Source organism: Salmo trutta, chromosome 1 (assembly GCF_901001165.1).
Source record: "Salmo trutta chromosome 1, fSalTru1.1, whole genome shotgun sequence".
Taxonomy (NCBI): domain Eukaryota; kingdom Metazoa; phylum Chordata; class Actinopteri; order Salmoniformes; family Salmonidae; genus Salmo; species Salmo trutta.
This window is the reverse complement of record NC_042957.1, coordinates 69,667,824-69,689,504: the sequence shown is the minus strand read 5'-3', so window position 1 is coordinate 69,689,504 and position 21,681 is coordinate 69,667,824. Positions and strand designations below refer to the sequence as shown.

General features: G+C 43.7%; 1 protein-coding gene across 3 annotated transcripts in view; it reads left to right on the top strand.

The window, feature by feature from the left end:
- The window catches only part of LOC115206430 (CREB-binding protein), an 84,148-nt gene that overhangs the window by 58,632 nt on the left and 3,835 nt on the right, over positions 1-21,681 (top strand). The window contains exons 13-30 of one of the 3 annotated variants that reach the window (XM_029773437.1): positions 1,667-1,867; positions 2,086-2,358; positions 2,730-2,921; positions 3,159-3,360; positions 4,409-4,527; positions 4,929-5,168; positions 10,921-11,009; positions 11,948-12,028; positions 12,435-12,491; positions 13,198-13,275; positions 13,369-13,436; positions 13,623-13,773; positions 14,125-14,271; positions 17,559-17,672; positions 18,009-18,174; positions 18,411-18,578; positions 20,331-20,489; positions 20,847-21,128. In XM_029773437.1, the coding sequence (XP_029629297.1) occupies positions 1,667-1,867; positions 2,086-2,358; positions 2,730-2,921; positions 3,159-3,360; positions 4,409-4,527; positions 4,929-5,168; positions 10,921-11,009; positions 11,948-12,028; positions 12,435-12,491; positions 13,198-13,275; positions 13,369-13,436; positions 13,623-13,773; positions 14,125-14,271; positions 17,559-17,672; positions 18,009-18,174; positions 18,411-18,578; positions 20,331-20,489; positions 20,847-21,128 (2,787 nt within the window). Of the gene's footprint in view, positions 1-1,666; positions 1,868-2,085; positions 2,359-2,729; positions 2,922-3,158; positions 3,361-4,408; positions 4,528-4,928; positions 5,169-10,920; positions 11,010-11,917; positions 12,029-12,434; positions 12,492-13,197; positions 13,276-13,368; positions 13,437-13,622; positions 13,774-14,124; positions 14,272-17,558; positions 17,673-18,008; positions 18,175-18,410; positions 18,579-20,330; positions 20,490-20,846; positions 21,129-21,681 lie in introns of all 3 variants that reach the window. The other 2 variants (XM_029773428.1, XM_029773447.1) reach the window with 2 other exon arrangements.

Genomic DNA, 21,681 nt, shown 5'->3' with positions numbered 1-21,681 from the left:
CAAAGACCAGTTAAATAGTTACATAACTCACCTCAATCTTCTGAAAACCCTGGGATAGGGTTTTGTTTTTCTGTGGGACAATTACACCGATTTTTATGCAAAAGACCCACCAAAATGGCTTTCCAAGAGGGTTTGTGAGTGGTGTAGTCTGTCCTGACTTGAATCTGCTTAAAAAAAAAATCTGCGGCAAGGTTTGAATATTGCTGTCTGTGTTGTAGCTTAGACCCTACTTTACATCATATGAGGTTTTTGTGTTGTGCCTCCATCGGTTGAGAGACAACATGGCCTTGAATACAGGGTGGGTGTCATTTCAATCGTATAAAAATAATTCTTCCAATGGACCTATCCCTTCAGACCACTGCAATTTAGCTGGTACACCATTGAAATTGAAATATAATTGACATTTTAACTTCTAATTACTACCACAAAGATTGCGGCCGGTCCACCCACCGTCGAATGTCAGCTGAAATGGTCATGTTGATTCTATTATCTGTATTTCTATGATTTCAGTAGGTTTCCTATGGAAGATTGACAAGAATACTTTAAAACAACATATTCCCATTCAACATTCTCTGATGTGTGGACCTCCAACTGTCTTTGTGGTACCATTTTTGAAATTTCAATTTGATTCCCATTTTAGTACATTTATCAGCCAAAACAAGACAACCACCCTGTATTCAAGAGCATGTTGTTTCAACCAATGGTGGGCACCACACAAAAACCTCAGATAATGTAAAATAGGGTCTAAGCTACATGTGAATGAGAGAAGAAAATCTGAGTTTAAGCGTTTTTAGGTAATTGATGTTTTAATGTTTAAGAAAATATATTATCAACACTTTTTTTTAAATTATAAATAGTTTGGTAAGCTTTTAAATATCATCACTCTGAACCCTTTATCTTTTCCAGTGATGAAGACATGGATGTCTCGTCAAATCAAATATTTAGCAGATGTTATTGCTGGTGTTGTGAAATGCTTGTATGGTGGGCTATGCAAAATAGGTGAACTTTGAGCAACTTTATCTCTTGAATGTTTTGGCATTCAGGTCCAAAATGTCACTTTCTGAGCACATCTACAGTGGGCAAATATGTATGGAAGGTTTTATTAAAATTAAAAGGGGTGCTGTCAAAATAAATGAATTCAAATAAATGTACCCTGTCTTTGTTTCTACTGGGAAAGTGGTTGAGCATTGTATATGTCATAAATGAGTTGGGTTGGATTTTTACTGTTTATGGTTCTGTACTGTTTAATGTTTATCTACTTCTGGTTGTTGCCTCTCTTCCTTCTGGTTTTTAATCAGCACACTGTTAGTTTATTATGCCTCAGGCCTTTCATAAGGAGTATTGTCTTGGTGGCGTGTGTGTGTTGTATCCCATTCAGACCTGGGTTTAAATACTTTTCTACATCTTTAAAAAAAAGTTGAGCATTTCCTTTAGCTCGCCTGGAGTAACAGGTGGGTGGGGTTTGCACTTTTGACTATTCTATTGGTTCCATTTCACCTGGCAACCTCAATTAAGCACAGCTGAAGTTTAAAAAATAATTAATTTTAAACAGTATTTGAACCCAGCTCTGATCTCATTTAGATGCGTAGTTATTCTTGGCAAGGTCTCAATGCAAGATAGAGGTTTCCTCTCTATAATGTGTCTGTTTTTCTTCTCCTTTCCCCAGATGGGCATGTCCCCATCCAGGATGCCCCAGGTGCAAGGCATGATGGGACAGCACGCCAACAGCATGGTGGGACAGACAGCCAATCAGAGCCAGTTCATGCCCCAGAGCCAGTTCTCTCCCAACACCGCCCCTGGCGGGGGAATGATTATGAACAACCTGGGCTCCCTCGGCCAGCCGCAAGCACAGGCAGCTGTCACTCAGGTGAGGAGGGAGACTCTCACACAGATGGGGCTTGTGATCTGTTGCATTGATAATCTCTGCTGTTGGTTTGATCATATTTGAAGAAGCTGCTTTGTATGTGTTCATGGTTGTCAATATAAGTGTAGTGTTAGAATATGTATGTGTCTGAGTGGGTAGGTTTGTAACACTGTGAATATGTAATAGTAGATGGAGCTCTAACTGTAACTTCTGTATCCCAGCCCCCCCTGCCCCGCGCCACCCCTCCACCCAACGCCTCGGCTAACCTGCAGCAGCTCCAGCACCCCCACTCCCACCCACCCCCCCAGGCTCAGCCTTCACCGTCCTCCACCCCCACTCACGTCCCCAGCGGCGGCCTCCCCGCCCGGCCCCCCTCGACCCTGGGCATGCAGTCCCCTGCTGCCCCCTCCCAGCCGCTCACGCCCCTGCAGCATCAGCAGCCGGGGACCCCCAGCCAGACGCAGCCCAGCTCAGTGCAGCCCCCCAGCACGCCGGTAAAATACCTGCTTAGGCTCCACAACACTCTTATAGGGAGTTATCCTGACCTGGTGAACTGACGAGGAGAATTCATGGCTAGTTATATTTTTTCACTAGGGCCCAGAGTATTTCCTGCTTAGGTCATACAGTCAGGAAAAAAATAGATGCTCTTTTTAAAGCAGCCTTTTGTTACTGTCATGCAGCTTTTCCACATTTAAAAAGGTCTATTGAAGGAACAGCATGCTTGGAGTGATACTAAAGCTTTATTAACACTATGGTGTTTCTTTCACATGCCAGCTCTTAATGACTTGATGTTGTGCCAGTCAACAGTTGTAGCCAGCATCCAGCCTTTGCTTTGAAGGGTTATTCTCTTATTTTTCCCCTCTAGCTGTCCCAGGCGCCAGCCAGTATAGATAACCGCATGCCCACCCCAGGCTCGGTGGCAGAGGTCCACTCCCAACAGGCCCCACCAGACATGGCCCAAACGGAGCACAAAGCCGAGCTCAAAGACGAGGTTGACGAGGACGAGGACGACGACTGTGGCTCGGGGAAAAAGCAGCCCAGCGACTTCAAAATGGAGGTGAGGACTTAAACTTGTAGTCCTAGAATCAATATTGACTACAAGACGCTTGACCAACCAGAGCTTTCTATTGATATGTACATTATGAATGCAAGTGCTCTTGGATGGAAGTATTAAAATTCATATGAACTCATCTTGTTTATCTGGTACAGTGGCCACGTTGCCCTCCATCTTTCAAAACGTAGGGTCCTACAGATTTGTCTAAGTGCACCCTCTAAATGTATCTGTGCCCCACAGCAGGACGAAGACCCAAAAGACACCAAACCCCTCACGGTCAAGGAGGAGGAGCCAGACGGGGCGGAGCCTAAGCAGGAGCCAATGGAGACAAAGGAGGAGAAGAAGCCGGAGATTAAGAAGGAACCCAAAGAGGAGGAGGAGGAGGAGGGCAGGGCCAACGGCACGGCAGCATCCACCTCCCCCACCCAGAACCGCAAAAAAAGTGAGGACCTGGTTTTGTGTAAAACTAGCCGGGGCCAGGAGTTTATCCAATGACTAGGAGTTTTTCCCCAGCTGGTCCGATCTTATTGCAGCTCTTCCCTCAGTTATGTCAGTCCTTGCCTTTACCCTGTTTAGTTTATTAGGATCCCCATTAGCTACTGCAAATGTAGCATCTACTTTTCCCGGGGTCCACATGAAATGTACAAATACATGACAAAGTACAGAACCGTAATAGACAAGAACAACAGAAGATATTACAATAAAAAATACAAATAAAATAAGAGTTTGATATTGGAAAGACGTCAAGAGACATGCTATTTAAACACTATATTCTTATATCCAGTTAAATGCGATCTTTAGAGGAGAGGTGCTGTGATTCAGTATGTTTTGTTTTTAAAGCTAAGAGAGCAACCTCTGGCGGCAGAGCATTCCACTATGAGACGGCTCTATGCATAACTGAGCGATACATTCAATCTGTTTTTGGTTTGGGTGCTGTGAAGAAACCCATAGTGGTGTGCCTGGTGTGGTATGTCTGTTTTGTAGTGTATGCAATAGATTATACAAGTGGTTAGGCATTTTCAACACGTTTCTTAAAAAGACTAGAAGATCATTTCTCCTCAACCATGAAAGACTATCATGCATGTTGTTGATATTTGTTCGGTGTATGCTGCTCTGAGCCAGCTGCAGCTTTGCCAGGTCTTTCTTTGCTGCACTCGACCATATTACCGGACAGTAATCAAGATGAGCTGAGACCAGAGCCTGAACAACTAGGACAGTTGACCTTTGTCAAAAACATAGAGCATATTTTTACAAGACATACCTCTCTCCCCATCTTCACAACAACTCTGTCAATATGACTTGACCATGATAACTGACCCTGTGAAGACACTGAAGCGTTCTGAATGTCAGATAGAGAAAGAATAAATGGAGCCTTCACGATGCCCCTTTTCCACATGACAGATTATACTTTTTGTTCTTCATGATAGATTTCTATGATGTTGTACATGGTTGATTTGAATAGAGCCCTGACCACTCTGTCCACCCTGCAGTCTTTAAGCCAGAGGAGCTGCGCCAGGCCCTGATGCCCACACTAGAGGCCCTCTACAGACAGGACCCAGAGTCTCTGCCCTTCAGACAGCCTGTTGACCCCATGCTGCTGGGCATCCCTGTGAGTACACACAGACACTTCATGTACACACACTTAGATAGTCGTACACCCTGAGAGTGTCTCTCTTGATTGGTTATGCCTAGTCATGTATTGATATGAAAACAAATGCCAAATTAACTTGTTACTCAATTCTTTACAGATTTCATAGATATAGCCGAGGCTCAATAAGGATTAAGGATCTCTCTCATAGCTCTGACCAGAATGATATGGACATGGTTATCAGTGAAGCTCTCTCACAGCCACATTTCATTGATTGTCCTGAAGCTTGATAGTGAATGATAAAGCACTCTCAACCATGTTCATGTAATTTTTGTCTTGACACATTGCAACGCTGATTCCTGTGACTGTACTGTCAGTACCACTTAACTCTCTTCTAACCATTCCCCTCCTCCCCCCTTCAGGACTACTTTGACATAGTGAAGAAACCTATGGACCTGTCCACTATAAAGCGTAAGCTAGACACAGGTCAGTACCAGGAACCCTGGCAGTACGTGGAAGACATCTGGGTCATGTTCAACAACGCCTGGATCTACAACCGCAAGACGTCCCGCGTCTACAAGTACTGCTCCAAGCTGGCCGAGGTGTTTGAGCTGGAGATAGACCCTGTCATGGTCAGCCTGGGCTACTGCTGTGGCAGGAAGGTGAGATGATGGGAGGGATGTTAGTGGGGGAAAGAGGAGTAGAGCAGGAGGTTAGTTGTGTTTGAGCTGGAGATAGACCCTGTCATGGTCAGCCTGGGCTACTGCTGTGGCAGGAAGGTGAGATGATGGGAGGGATGTTAGTGGGGGAAAGAGGAGTAGAGCAGGAGGTTAGTTGTGTTTGAGCTGGAGATAGACCCTGTCATGGTCAGCCTGGGCTACTGCTGTGGCAGGAAGGTGAGACTGAGGGAGTGGAGGAAGAGTAATGGAGGAAGGGAGACTACAAGGTTTGTGATCTAGAGAAACACTCAGCTCTAATTGTAGGTTATCGTTAGAGCCAGGAGAAACTCTGCTCTAATTGTAGGTTATCGTTAGCGCCAGGAGAAACTCGGCTCGAATTTTAGGTTATCGTTAGGACCAGAAGAAACTCTAAGCTCTAACTGTAGGTTATCGTGAGGGCCAGGAGTTACCTAAATAGGAAGAACTTGTGTCCCTTGATATGTGGGCCTGTTAGCCTGGTTTGGGCTCTAGACGCCCTCAAGGTGGGAAACCATGGCACATTGCTGCTGATGACCTAAAGAAAGTTTTCAGACCCCTTTTTCCACATTTTGTTACGTTACAGCCTTATTCTAAAATTGATTAAATAAATATAAATCCTTATCAATCTAAACACAACACCCTATAATTACAAAGCAAAAACAGTTTTTTTTATAAATGTTTGCAAATGTATACAATTTTAAAACTGAAATACCTTATTTACATAAGTATTCAAACCCTTGTCTATGAGACTTAAAATTGAGCTCCGGTGCATCCTGTTCCCATTGATAATCATTGAGATGTTTCTACAACTTGATTGGAGTTCACCTGTGAAAAATTAAATTGATTGGACATGATTTGGAAAGGCACACACCTGTCTATATAAAGTCCCAACAGTTAACAGTGCATGTCAGAGAAAAACCAAGCCATGAGGTCGAAGTAATTGTCCGTAGAGCTCTGAGACAGGATTGTGTCGAGGCACAGATCTGGGGAAGGGTACCGAAAAAATTCAGTGGCCTCCATCATTCTTAACTTCTCTGGGCTAGGTGGGACGTGACCGTCCCACACTATTCAACAGCCAGTGAAATAGCATGGCGCGAAATACAAAACAGCAAAAATCTCATAATTTCGTTTTCTCAAACAATCAACTATTTTACACCATTTTAAAGATGAGACTCTCGTTAATCTAACCACATTGTCCGATTTCAAAAAGGCTTTACGGCTAAAGCATAAAATTAGATAATGTTAGGACATAAACTTCACAAGAAAATCCACACAGCCATTTTCCAAGTGAGGACATGCATCACAAAAACCAAAGGTACAGCTAAAATATTCACTAACCTTTGATCTTCATCAGTTGGCACTCATAGGACTTCATGTTACACCATACATGTATGTTTTGTTCGATAAAGTTCATATTTATATCCAAAAACAGCATTTTACATTGGCGCATGATGTTCAGAAAATGTATTTCCACCAAATGTACAAAAATACTCATCATAAACGTTGATAAAATTTACAACAGTTATTGAAAGAATTATAGATGCACTACTCCTTGACGCAACCGCTTTGTCAGATTTCAAAATAACTTTACGGAGAAAGCACATTGTTCAATATTCTGAGTACATAGCTCAGCCATCGAAGCAAGCTATACAGCTACCCGCCAAGTTCTGGCATCAACAAAACTCTGAATTAGTATTATAAATATTCTCTTACCTTTGCTGATCTTCGTCAGAATGCACTCCGAGGACTCCTACTTCCACAAGAAATGTTCTTTTTGTTCTAAATAATCCATATTTATGTCCAAATACCTCCGTTTTGTTCGTGCGTTCAGATCACTATCCAAAGGCATAATGCGTGAGCCCAGTACCAGAGACGAAAAGTCAAGTAGTTCCATTACCGGTCGTAGAAACATGTCAAACGTTGTTTACAATCAATCCTTAGGGTATTTTTTACATAAAACGTCGATAATATTCCAACCGGACAATAGCGTATTCACTCAAGAAGAAAAAGGAGGGGCGCGCTTTCGGGCTCGCGCATCACCAAGTCCTTTGTCCATAGGCAGTCCACTCATTGACTGAGCTCCTATTCTCTGCCCGGTTACAGGAGAATGATGGTAAAACTTTCTGAAGGCTGTTGACAGCCAATGGAAGCCTTAGGAAGTGCAACGTGACCCCACAGACACTGTAGTTTCGATAGGGATTCAAAAGAACTACAATTCTCAGATTTCCACACTTCCTGGTTGGATTTTTCTCAGGTTTTTGCCTGCCATATGAGTTATGTTATATTCACAGACATCATTCAAACAGTTTTAGAAACTTCAGTGTTTTCTATCCAAATCTACTAATAAAATGCAAATATTTGACTCTGGGCCCGAGTATGCCATTTACTCTGGGCACGCTTTTCATCCGAAATCGAAAATACTGCCCCCTATACCTTGACAGGTTAAATGGAAGAAGTTTGGAACCACTAAGACTCTTCCTAGAGCTGGCCGCTCGGCCAAACTAAGCAATCGGGGAAGAAGGGCCTTTGTCAGGGATGTGACCAATAACCCAATGGTCACTCTGACGGAGCTCTAGAATTCCTCTGTGGAGATGGGAGAATCAATCAATCAAATTGTTATTATTTTTTATTTTATTTTAGCCAGAAGAAAGCCCTTCTTACATCAGCTGATGTCACACAGTGCTGTACAGAAACCCAGCCTAAAACCCCAAACAGCAAGCAATGCAGGTGTAGAAGCACGGTAGCTAGGAAAAACTCCCTAGAAAGGCCAGAACCTAGGAAAAACCTAGAGAGGAACCAGGCTCTGAGGGCTGGCCAGTCCTCTTCTGGCTGTGCCGGGTGGAGATTATAACAGAACATGGCCAAGATGTTCAAATATTCATAGATGACCAGCAGGGTCTAATAATAATAATCAGTGGTTGTCGAGGGTGCAACAGGTCAGCACCTCAGGAGTATATGTCAGTTGGCTTTTCATAGCCGATCATTTGGAGTATCTCTACCACTCCTGCTGTTTCTAGAGAGTTGAAAACAGCAGGTCTGGGACAAGGTAGCACTTCTGGTGAACAGGTCAGGGTTCCATAGCCGCAGGCAGCACAGTTGAAACTAGAGCAGCAGCAAGGAGTCATCAGGCCATGTAGTCATGAGGCATGGTCCTAGGGCTCAGAGAGGAGAAATACTCCAGATATAAGACTAACCCTAGCCCCCCGACACAAACTATTGCAGCATAAATACTGGAGGCTGAGACAGGAGGGGTCAGGAGACACTGTGGCCCTGTCCGACGATACCCCCGGACAGAACCTTCCAGAGGAGCAACAATCTCTGCAGCACTCCACCAATCAGGCCTTTATGGTAGAGTGGCTAGACGGAAGCCACTCCTCAGTAAAAGGCACATGACAGCACGCTCGGAGTTTGCCAAAAGGCCTCCCAGACCATGAGAAACAAGATTCTTTGGTCTGATGATACCAAGATTGAACTCTTTGGCCTGAATGCCAAGCGTCACATCTGGCGGAAACCTGGCACCATCCCTACAGTGAAGTATGGTGGTGGCAGCATCATGCTTTGGGAGTGTTTTTTTTTCAGCGGCAGGGACTGGGAGACTAGTCAGGATCGAGGCAAAGATATACGGAGTGAAGTACAGAGATATCCGTGATGAAAACTTACTCCAGAGCACTCAGGACCTCAGACTGGGGTGAAGGTTCACCTTCCAACAGGACAACGACCCTTAAGCACACAGCCAAGACAACGCAGGAGTGGCTTCAGGACAAGTCTTTGAATGTCCTTGAGTGGCCCAGCCAGAGCCCGGATTTCAATCCGTTTGAACATCTCTAGAGAGACCTGAAAATAGCTGTGCAGTGACGCACCCCATCCAACCTGACAGAGCTTGTGAGGATCTGCAGAGAAGATTGGAAGAAACTCAACAAATATAGGTGTGCCAAGCTTGTAGCGTCACCTAAGAAGACTGAAGGCTGTAATCGCTGCCAGAGGTGCTTCTACAAAGTACTGAGTCAAGGGTCTGAATACTTTTGTGAATGCATGAATGTCAACCTGTTTTCGCGTTGTCATTATGGGCTAGTGTGTAGATTGATGAGGGGGAAAAACATTTTAATACATCTTAGAATAACTGTAACGTAACAATGTGGAAAGGGGTCTGAATACTTTACAAATGCACTGTACTGTCATTTAAGAGGATACAATGCCCTGCAATTCTAATCAAGTTTTACTGGTCACATACACATATTTAGCAGATGTTATTGCGGGTGTAGCGAAATACTTGTGTTCCTAGCTCCAACAATGCAATAGTATCTAACAATACACACAATCTGAAAGTAAAATAATGGAATTAAGAAATATATGAATATTAGGTAGAGCAATGTCGGAGTGGCATTGACTAAAATACAGTAGAATAGAATACAGTATATACATATGAGAGGAGAAAAGCAGTATGTAATCATTATTTGAACTTTATTAAAGTGACTAGTGTTCCATTATTAAAGTGTCCAGTGATTCCAAGTCGATGTATATAGGACAGCAGCCTCTAAGGTGCAGGGTTGCGTAACCGGGTGGAAGTCGGTTAGTGATGGCTATTTAACAGTCTGAAATTACACGACACGAAACATCCTTAACTAACCCCTCCAGACATGCATAACCATGCGCTGCTGTGTTTACTGTGTGACAGACAGCCACCTGTATGACCCCAGGGCTAGATGGTCCTTACAAAGACTGGAACACTTCACTTAACATGATGAGCCTTTTGACTCCCTGCGGCACTTGTGACACTGATACTGCTTCCCAAATGGCACATTCCCTATGTTGTGCACTATGCTTAATGGGCCCTGGTAAAAAGTAGTGTACAACATAGGGAATAGAGTGCCCTTTGGGATGTAAGCCTGAGACTATACGAACCAGTGAAAGGGGAACTTTCAGAGGGACACTAGGTTTTAATTTGGGATAATCTGTGGACAGGACTGACCTGGTTGAATGCTAGACAGTGTAGAAGTGTATTGGAGAATCTGTGGACAGGACTGACCTGGCTGAATGCTAGACAGTGTAGAAGTGGATTGGAGAATCTGTGGACAGGACTGACCTGGCTGAATGCTAGACAGTGTAGAAGTGGATTGGAGAATCTGTGGACAGGACTGACCTGGCTGAATGCTAGACAGTGTAGAAGTGTATTGGAGAATCTGTGGACAGGACTGACCTGGCTGAATGCTAGACAGTGTAGAAGTGTATTGGAGAATCTGTGGACAGGACTGACCTGGCTGAATGCTAGACAGTGTAGAAGTGGATTGGAGAATCTGTGGACAGGACTGACCTGGCTGAATGCTAGACAGTGTAGAAGTGGATTGGAGAATCTGTGGACAGGATTGACCTGGCTGAATGCTAGACATTGTAGAAGTGGATTGGAGAATCTGTGGACAGGACTGACCTGGCTGAATGCTAGACAGTGTAGAAGTGTATTGGAGAATCTGTGGACAGGACTGACCTGGCTGAATGCTAGACAGTGTAGAAGTGGATTGGAGAATCTGTGGACAGGACTGACCTGGCTGAATGCTAGACAGTGTAGAAGTGGATTGGAGAATCTGTGGACAGGACTGACCTGGCTGAATGCTAGACATTGTAGAAGTGGATTGGAGAATCTGTGGACAGGACTGACCTGGCTGAATGCTAGACAGTGTAGAATTGGATTCACTAACCCTTTCTCCCTGTTTCTCCACAGTTTGAGTTCTCACCCCAGACCCTCTGCTGCTATGGTAAGCAGCTGTGCACCATCTCCAGAGACGGAACCTACTTCAGCTACCAGAACAGGTAAGTCCACACTTGGGGGAGGGGGGGGGGGATTTCACCAGAGGGATGGTACATACTATATACTGGAAGTGTTACATGTTAAAAGGAGTGGAGCCAACATCGACAGGATCTTAGGTTTCCCTTCAAGCCCGATGTGCTGCAATATCAGCACCACTGCTCCCCCTGCTGTTCACAAATTGCTATTGTACTTTACTAGCCCCAAATATTGCATCCATTCCGATGCATTGCAGTTGCATGTAGTGGAGTTATTCTGAACTCAGCGCAGTGAAGCTCGTTAGGGTTAACTACTCTATCCCTTCTGGAAGCACGTTGATGCATTTTACACTGTACTTATTTACCCACATTTTAAAAAGTCATTTCAACAAAAATTGTTATGAAAAGTTCCAAAGACAAGCAGAGGTGATCCATATGTCTGTGATGTGTTCTGGGTGCATCCCTCTCTCCCCTACATCACCAGGGCTGGCATTCACTCCAACAGTCTCCCAACTGACATGATCATATCATATCCCTAAAGCTTTATGTGGAGAAGTAGTGGAACTTAGTTGTTCAGTGAAGTGGTTATACTTAGTAGTATGGATATTCAAATGTACTAATGATTTACTTTGCTTATATTGACATTCATGTTCCTCCCATCAACATGGTTAGTGTTCCTGTGTCATTTCAGTATGCTTGTATGAGAAGATGTGTGAATGACTGTCATGACCATTCCCATGGTGACTAACCTGTGTTCTACCTTCACTCTGCCCTGTTTGCTTGTCTCTGTCCTCTGCCTTTCTGTCCTCTTGTCTCTGTCCTCTGCCTGTGTTATGCTTTGCCATTCTGACAACCATTTCCGCCACCCATTCTGCCACCCGTGTGCCGGTTTGCCAACTTTCCCTGTGCTTCTGCTACTGTGTGTGCCGTTCCAGCTCACCCAAATATGGCCTTGTTGCCGACAGGTATCACTTCTGTGAGAAGTGCTTCAACGAGATCCAGGGCAATAGCGTCACCCTGGGAGACGACCCGGCACAGCCACAGACGTAAGTTCATGGTGGAATCTGTGGTAACATTTTTATGGCAATACATTGGAGAAACAGTACTCTGTTTGATTCGGATTAGTTCCATCGTTTTTTTTTTTTTTTACCACATTCTGGAGCGAATCCTAACTTTCACTTAACTTGAATTTCCATCAATGCATGACTAAGTGAACATTTAGTTAGTGGAAGTAACCGCCCTTAAGTCTCCACTGATTCCATCTTTCCCTAGTGGATATCCTTAGTCCATGATTATAAATACTGGTCCAGAAGGGGTAGACTTAGCTCATTATAGTCAAAGCTTATGGAAAAAGGGCATCTGTGTTCATATGAGTGGTCTGTGTGTTGGGGGTGTTGGCTGTAGAGTATCAGAACTGATTCTAACTGGTCATCCGTTGTCTCTGTCCTCCAGTATGATATCTAAAGACCAGTTTGAAAAGAAGAAAAACGACATGTTGGATCCAGAACCGTGAGTGTTGGTGTAGCTGTACCTTAACTTCTCAAACTGTTTCTTTTTTATGGGGTTTTAGCCCTTTTCATTCTGCTTTAACGCTTCTAAATCCGTTGCCGTTGAGCCGTCATGTACAGTATGCATCACAGTACTGGCTTTATTTGGACCATTTAAAAACACTAATCAGCCACACAAGTGGATACACTGCATTTAAAATACCTGAGGATGAAAGTATTTTCCTGAGCTGAGAGATCTGTCAAACAAAGACATTAAAATGAATAACCATTGATGGTGAATAGTGTATGGGCCTTGTCTCCTGCACCTGTCCCTCGCTTTTTCCATTCGATCACTGAGCATGAGATGACCGCCCCAAGTACATGGCCAATGGTGGCTCCAAAAGTGTTGAATTAGGTGAAAATTATATTTGATGTAACTTCTGTTACTATCAGTCACTAATATTTGCCACTACATTTCTAAAGGGTGTATACCAAGGTTCGGGGTCAATTCCATTTCAAGTGCGAATTTTAATGAATTGAGGTCCTGAATTGACCCTAACTCTTGTACGTACAGTTATCAACGCATTAGTATTTTGTCTCACGCCCATATGTCAGTCAACTGTTGTATCTATTGCCCACTCTGCAGTATCTGTGAACAATAAAGTCTCTTCTTGGAGACCGAGGTGTTGGTGTACCTTCTCTGACCAGCCTTCTCTCTCCTTACACAGGTTTGTTGAATGTAAAGACTGTGGACGGAAGATGCACCAGATCTGTGTGCTGCATTATGATGTAATCTGGCCATCGGGGTAAGCCTCATGTACCCTGAACAGATGAACGGCCCCATGTGTCTTCTGATCACCGTTTCTGACTGTCTATTTGACACTTCCACTTTCCCTCAGCTTCATTTGCGACATCTGTCTGAAGAAGTCCGGCAAGACGAGGAAAGAGAACAAGTTCGCGGCCAAAAGTAAGTTTGAGAGTGTGTTGAATAATTGTGGCGATCCGAGTGGATCCACCATTGTAGACGTGCTGTGATATGTATGTGTAATGGAGGTTATTTCAGTAACTCGTGATGAGGATGTGAATTTTGATATGACCTGCATCTGTATAACCTGTAGGACAACTAAAGTATTTGATGGTATCTGTCTCGCAGGGCTACAGACGACGAGGTTGGGCATGTACATCGAGGACCGGGTGAATAAGTACTTGAAGAGGCAGAACCACCCTGAGGCCGGGGAGGTGTTTGTACGGGTGGTGGCTAGCTCCGACAAAAATGTTGAGATCAAACCTGGCATGAAATCTAGGTAAGGAAAGACTGCAGCTGGTCCAACAGTGAAATAGCCCCTTATCAATACGTTTAAAACCAGTTTATTGGACATGATGTTGAAAGATGTTCATTGAGGATTATTCTAATAAAGTTGTCTTCCAAGAGTTGCTCATCTTCAGTTTGCTCCTTTGTTCATGCACCTTGGTTGGAAAGCGATGGCGCGGTAGTGTTCTTGATAGTGCTGAGGAGATTCTGTGGTAGAAGGCGTCTACACCGTTAATGATGAGTGATGTTCCATGTGGATGTGGAGATTTCTCCCTTACTAGTAAAAGCACTATATAAATGTTTAATTCACAAATTAATTGATTACCTGTGTTTGTCTCCCCAGGTTTGTGGACTCGGGTGAAATGCAGGAGACCTTCCCTTACAGAACCAAAGCACTTTTTGCATTTGAGGAGATTGACGGTGTGGACGTGTGTTTCTTCGGTATGCATGTCCAGGAGTACGGTTCCGAGTGCGCCTTCCCCAACACCAGGTAAACACTTTATAACGTAGTAATAACACAACAATACACTCCTTCACAACACCAGGTAAACACTTTATAACGTAGTAATAACACAACATAATACACTCCTTCACAACACCAGGTAAACACTTTATAACGTAGTAATAACACAACATAATACACTCCTTCACAACACCAGGTAAACACTTTATAACGTAGTAATAGCACAACATAATATACTCCTTCACAACACCAGGTAAACACTTTATAACGTAGTAATAACACAACATAATACACTCCTTCACAACACCAGGTAAACACTTTATAACGTAGTAATAACACAACATAATACACTCCTTCACAACACCAGGTAAACACTTTATAACGTAGTAATAACACAACATAATACACTTCTTAAAATACACTTAACAGTAATACGCTCGTTCCCAACACCAGGTAACTAACACTTCAGAACGAGGATGATGATATAAACTCAGCGAAAAAAGAAACGTCCTCACACTGTCAACTGTGTTTATTTTCAGTAAACTTAACATGTGGAAATATTTCTATGAACATAACAAGATTCAACAACAAACATAAACTGAACAAGTTCCACAGACATGTGACTAACAGAAATTGAATAATGTGTCCCTGAACAAAGGGCTGGTCAAAAGTAACAGTCAATATCTGGTGTGGCCACCAGCTGCATTAAGTACTGCAGTGCATCTCCTTCTCATGGACTGCACCAGATTTGCCAGTTCTTGCTGTGAGATGTTACCCCACTCTTCCATCAAGGCACCTGCAAGTTCCCGGACATTTCTGGAGGGAATGGCCCTAGCCCTCCCCCTCCGATCCAACAGGTCCCAGATGTGCTCAATGGGATTGAGATCCGGGCTCTTCGCTGGCCATGGCAGAACACTGACATTCCTGTCTTGCAGGAAATCACGCACAGAACGAGCAGTATGGCTGGTGGCATTGTCATGCTGGAGGGTCATGTCAGGAGGATGTCTTCCCTGTAACGCACAGAGTTTGCCTGCAATGACGACAACCTCAGTCCGATGGTGCTGTGACACACCGCCCCAGACCATGACGGGCCCTCCACCTCCAAATCGATCCAGCTCCAGAGTACAGGCCTCAGTGTAACGCTCATTCCTTTGACGATAAACGCGAATCCGACCATCACCCCTGGTGAAACAAAAACGTGAATCGTCAGTGAAGAGCACTTTTTGCCAGTCCTGTCTGGTCCAGCGACGGTGGGTTTGTGCCCATAGGCGACGTTGTTGCCGGTGATGTCTGGCGAAGACCTGCCTTACAACAGGCCCACAAGCCCTCAGTCCAGCCTCTCTCAGCCTATTGCAGACAGTCTGAGCACTGATGGAGGGATTGTGCGTTCCTGGTGTAACTCGGGCAGTTGTTATTGCCATCCTGTACCTGTCCCGCAGGTGTGATGTTCAGATGTACCAATCCTGTGCAGGTGTTGTTACATGTGGTCTGCCACTGCGAGGACGATCAGCTGTCCGTCCTGTCTCCCTGTAGCGCTGTCTTAGGCGTCTCACAGTACAGACATTGCAATTTATTGCCCTGGCCACATCCTCATTCCTCCTTGCAGCATGCCTAAGGCACATTCATGCAGATTTCTTTTGGTGTTTTTCAGAGTCAGTAGAAAGGCCTCTTTAGTGTCCTAAGTTTTCTTAACTATGACCTTAATTGCCTACCGTCTGTAAGCTGTTAGTGTCTTAACGACCGTTCCACAGGTGCATGTTCATTTAATTGTTTATGGTTCACTGTTTCCCATGCTTGTTCAGTGTTTAAACCCTTTACAATGAAGATCTGTGAAGTTATTTGGATTTTTACTAATTGTCTTTGAAAGACAGGGTCCTGAAAAAGGGACGTTTCTTTTTTGCCGAGTTTATTAGTATTATTTTAAAGAGTAGCGTAATGTACTCTCTGAACAGTATCCTACATACTGGAGTATTGGAAGACTTAAGAGTGTAAGGCTTGAGATTCTATGCAAGGTGGGCCAGCTTAGCTATAGTTGTCAGTGTAAAACACCTAGTTAACCAGATTAGCTACAGTTACTTAGTGTAGAATTAAAAATTAAGTGGTTGAAGTGTTTCCATTACCCATTTAGGCGAATTGCACATTAGGCCTAATAAATTGGTGACAGCCTGAAGCCTTATGCCCTCCCACATATCTGTTTCATGTCTCAGCTAGCCCTCAAAACCCAGCATGGATAGAATGCAATAATTGACAAATATTTGCCCTATTCTAATAATTCTCATGCCAACGTATCACCAGGGTGAAACTTGGACTCCTGTAGATCTGAAATAATTGGATGGTGAAACTTGCCAGCCAACCAGAAAAGCAATTCAGGCATTGTTGAAAGTCAGGACAATCTTTAGTTGCATTTTTTAAATTTTGCAAGCAGTCGGCATTTATAGTTAAATGTAGAGTGGAGGTTTAGTTATGTGATGACATCACGTGCCCCGCGTACTTTCAAAATAATTTGTCAATCATAATTTATTAAAAACGGTTTTCATCATTTGCCTCAATAAATAACGTTTAACAAAATAAATATCCACCCCTGTCGACAACATTTTGATACGTTCCATCTTTAGAAAACGTATCCTGTATCTGCGGTTTCCATTACACATTCCGCAAAGTTTTTTTGGTTGCAACATTTCTTTTGTTGAATAAACCAAGGGTCAATGGAAACCTGCCTAGTGATGCACCTGGTTAACCAGGTGAGCTATAGTTGTCAGTGTAACACACCTAGTTAACCAGGTTAGCTATAGTTGTCAGTGTAACACACCTGGTTAACCAGGTTAGCTTTAGTTGTCAGTGTAACACGTCAGGTTAGCTATAGTTGTCAGTGTAACTCGTCAGGTTAGCTATAGTTGTCAGTGTAACTCGTCAGGTTAGCTATAGTTGTCAGTGTAACACACCTGGTTAACCAGGTTAGCTATAGTTGTCAGTGTAACTCGTCAGGTTAGCTATAGTTGTCAGTGTAACTCACCTGGTTAACCAGGTTAGCTATAGTTGTCAGTGTAACACACCTGGTTAACCAGGTTAGCTTTAGTTGTCAGTGTAACACAACTGGTTAACCAGGTTAGCTTTAGTTGTCAGTGTAACACACCTGGTTAACCAGGTTAGCTTTAGTTGTCAGTGTAACACACCTGGTTAACCAGGTTAGCTTTAGTTGTCAGTGTAACACAACTGGTTAACCAGGTTAGCTTTAGTTGTCAGTGTAACACACCTGGTTAACCAGGTTAGCTATAGTTGTCAGTGTAACACCTGGTGTTTTTCCTTCTCTCCAGACGGGTTTACATATCGTATCTGGACAGTATTCACTTCTTCAAGCCCCGGGCGTTGAGGACGGCAGTCTACCATGAGATCTTGATAGGGTACCTGGAGTACGTCAAGAAACTGGGGTAGGTTTTCAATACCGGTGACAACACTCCCATTCAATCATCACACTGCTTTTCCAGGCTGGTTTCCTGTACACAGATTAAGCCTAGTCCTGGACTAAAAAGCTTTTTCAGTGGAGAATATTCCATTGAACATGCTTCTTAGTCCAGGACTAGGCTGAATGTATGTCTGGAAAACCGTTCGTGTGAGTCCAGGCAGGGTTAGGAATAGATAAATCTTGCATACTCATTTTGAAATAATTTCTTAACAAAGAATATTCCCAAGATATTTGTCTCCGTACCTTGAAATACTTGACGTTGAACCTAAAAGCTGTCTTCTCCATCCCTGGTCCCGTGCAGCTATGTGTATGGTCATATCTGGGCGTGCCCCCCCAGTGAAGGGGACGACTACATCTTCCATTGCCACCCGCAGGACCAGAAGATCCCCAAGCCCAAGAGGCTGCAGGAGTGGTACAGGAAGATGCTGGAAAAGGCCTACGCAGAGAGGATCCTCCATGATTTCAAGGTGAGACATGAAGGGGACCCTGGCTGTGTTCATTAGGCACCAAACAGAAGGCAAAGGATTGGAACTCGGAGGGACTCGTTTGGAATTTGTACAATAAGAAATGGTCTTTTTAAGTGGTTTCTGTCATGGGCCCATTCTTTTCTTATTAAATGCTGTTTTGAGTGTGGCATTATCCCACACCATCAGCCCCATCTGTATAGTCCAAGTAACAGACGTCGTCGCTCTGTCTTCTCCAGGACATCTTCAAGCAGGCCACGGAGGACCGTATTACCAGTGCCAACGAGATGCCCTACTTCGAAGGCGACTTCTGGCCCAACGTGCTGGAGGAAAGCATTAAGGAGCTGGAGCAGGAGGAGGAGGAGAGGAAGAAGGAAGAGAACGTGGCCTCCTGCGAGACCCCGGAGGTAAGATGGAGTGCTGACAGGGACTGCTTTGTACGATGGAGGGGTGGATCCAATCCAACCCCAAGACACCACGTCCTATGAATTTGTAGAGGTCTCAGAGGATTTCATTGGTATAAGCAGTACTGTGAAAACGTCTACCTATCAGAGGAGAGGACAGATGATGGTTTCTGTCCTCCTGTCTTTCGACAGCCACTTGGTCAAAGCATGTCACCGACCTATTTTAATTTTTTTGCCATTTATTTATGTCAATGTGTCCTCCATCGCCTCTGTTAACTCTTACATCTAGATGTTCCGCTAGCGGAACACCGCTCCAATATCCAATGATAGGGCGTGGCGCGAATTACAAACTCCTCAAAAATCCCAAAACTTCAATTTTTCAAACATATGACTATTTTACACCATTTTAAAGACAAGACTCTCCTTTATCTAACCACATTGTCCGATTTCAAAAAGGCTTTACAACGAAAGCAAAACATTAGATTATGTCAGGAGAGTACCCAGCCAGAAATAATCAGACACCCATTTTTCAAGCTAGCATATAATGTCACAAAAACCAAAACCACAGCTAAATGCAGCACTAACCTTTGATGATCTTCATCAGATGACACTCCTAGGATATTGTTATACAATACATGCATGTTTTGTTCAATCAAGTTCATATTTATATCAAAAAACAGCTTTTTACATTAGCATGTGACGTTCAGAACTAGCATACCCACCGAAACTTCCGGTGAATTTACTAAATTACTCAAGATAAACGTTCACAAAAAACCTAACAATTATTTTAAGAATTATAGATACAGAACTCCTTTATGCAATCGCTAAGTTCAGATTTTAAAATAGCTTTTCGGTGAAAGCACATTTTGCAATATTCTGAGTAGATAGCCCGGCCATCATGGCTAGCTATTTTGACACCCACCAAGTTTGGCACTCACCAAACTCAGATTTACTATAAGAAAAATTGGATTACCTTTGCTGTTCTTCGTCAGAATGCACTCCCAGGACTTCTACTTTACACCCAATGTTGTTTTGGTTCCAAATAATCCATAGTTATATCCAAATAGCGGCGTTTTGTTCTTGCGTTCAAGACACTATCCGAAGGGTGACGCGCCGGCGCGTATCGTGAGAAAAAAATTCAAAATATTCCATTACCGTACTTCGAAGCATGTCAAACGCTGTTTAAAATCAATTTTTATGCGATTTTTCTCGTAAAATAGCGATAATATTCCGACCGGGAGACGTTGTTTTCGTTCAAAGACTGAAAATGTAAAATGGACTCTTCACGCGCGCCCGTGTCATTGTTCTCAGATCGACCACTTTCCAAATCCCCTACTGTTTTTCGCCCAGGGACTGCAGAGTCATCATTCCCCGTTCTGGAGCCTTCTGAGAGCCTATGGGAGCCTTAGAAAATGTCACGTTACAGCAGAGATCCTCTGTTTTTGATAAAGAGGCTATAGAAGGCCAAGAAATGGTCAGAGAGGGCACTTCCTGTATAGAATCTTCTCAGGTTTTGGCCTGCCATAGGAGTTCTGTTATACTCACAGACACCATTCAAACAGTTTTAGAAACTTTAGGGTTTTTTCTATCCAAATCAAACAATCATATGCATATTCTAGTTTTTGGGCAGGAGTAATAACCAGATTAAATCGGGTACGTTTTTTTATCCGGCCGTGAAAATACTGCCCCCTATCCTAAACAGGTTAACAGCGCTTTGTCTCCCCCTCTCTCTCTCTCTCTCTCTCTCTCTCTCAGCACACTGCTGACAGCAAAAACGCCAAGAAGAAGAACAACAAGAAGACCAATAAAAACAAGAGCAGCGTGAGCCGAGCCAATAAGAAGAAGCCTGGCATGCCCAATGTAGCCAACGACCTGTCCCAGAAGCTCTACTCCACCCTGGAGAAACACAAGGAGGTAGATGTCACTCACTCCACCCACTCATATAACACTGCTGTTGTGTTCTGTTGATAATCTGTTGTTGTAGTGGGGGAAATACACTGTAAAGCCCCGTTACCTTCCTCATCTCTCACGCCTTTAGTTCAGTTGATCAGTTTTGTAAGGACTTCTGTGGTCACAGTATCTGTAGAGGCTCTGATCCAACACTAACATAACACTTAGAATGAAGCAATGCATTGAACTTGCATTCTAACTGGTCTAGTGTGGATATTGAAACACAACCACTTCTAGCTTGTGACTTCCTGTCCTCTCTTTTGTCTGATAATCTGACTCATGTCTCCCTCTCTCTACCTCCCTCTCCACCCTCTCCCTCAGGTGTTCTTTGTGATCCACCTGCACGCAGGACCCTCGGTCAACACCCTCCCCCCCATCATGGATCCAGACCCGCTGCTGACCTGCGACCTGATGGACGGCCGCGACGCCTTCCTCACCCTGGCCCGGGACAAGCACTGGGAGTTCAGCTCTCTGCGGAGGTGCAAGTGGAGCACAATGTGTATGTTGGTGGAGCTGCACAACCAGGGCCAGGACCGCTTCGTCTACACCTGCAACGAGTGTAAACACCATGTGGAGACGCGCTGGCATTGCACCGTCTGCGAGGTAAGCCAGGGGGCGATAGTGCTGATTCATCACACGTACACCAACACACGCTCTGACAGCATGTAAATACATGGATATTGTCAATTCACTTTTTTTAACTGAAAGCAATGAATGTACTTTATTGTATGTTTATTTCACTTTAAAATTGTGCATTTTGTAAGTATATTACTTTTTGCTTTTTAGACATTATAGTATACTTTGTCACACATCACACTTGTATGATGTTAATACTTCACTCTAAAAAAGTTAACTTGGAGCATAATTTATTGTTTATTCAAAGTATATGTTAACGTTGGGGCGGGTATTATGCAAATTGGACAGTGTGGGAATTCTGGGGAAACATGCTCTTGCAAGATAATCGATAAATTGTCAAATTATTTTAAAGGTCTAATGCAGCTGTTTTTATCTCTATCAAATCATTTCCGGGTAACAATTAATGACCTTAATGTTATTGTTTCAATATAAATGGTCCAAAAAAAAGAAGCTTAGCACAGACATTTCTCAAGTAAGATTTTTGCTGGGACTGTCTGGGAGTGGCTTGAGTGGCGAGGGT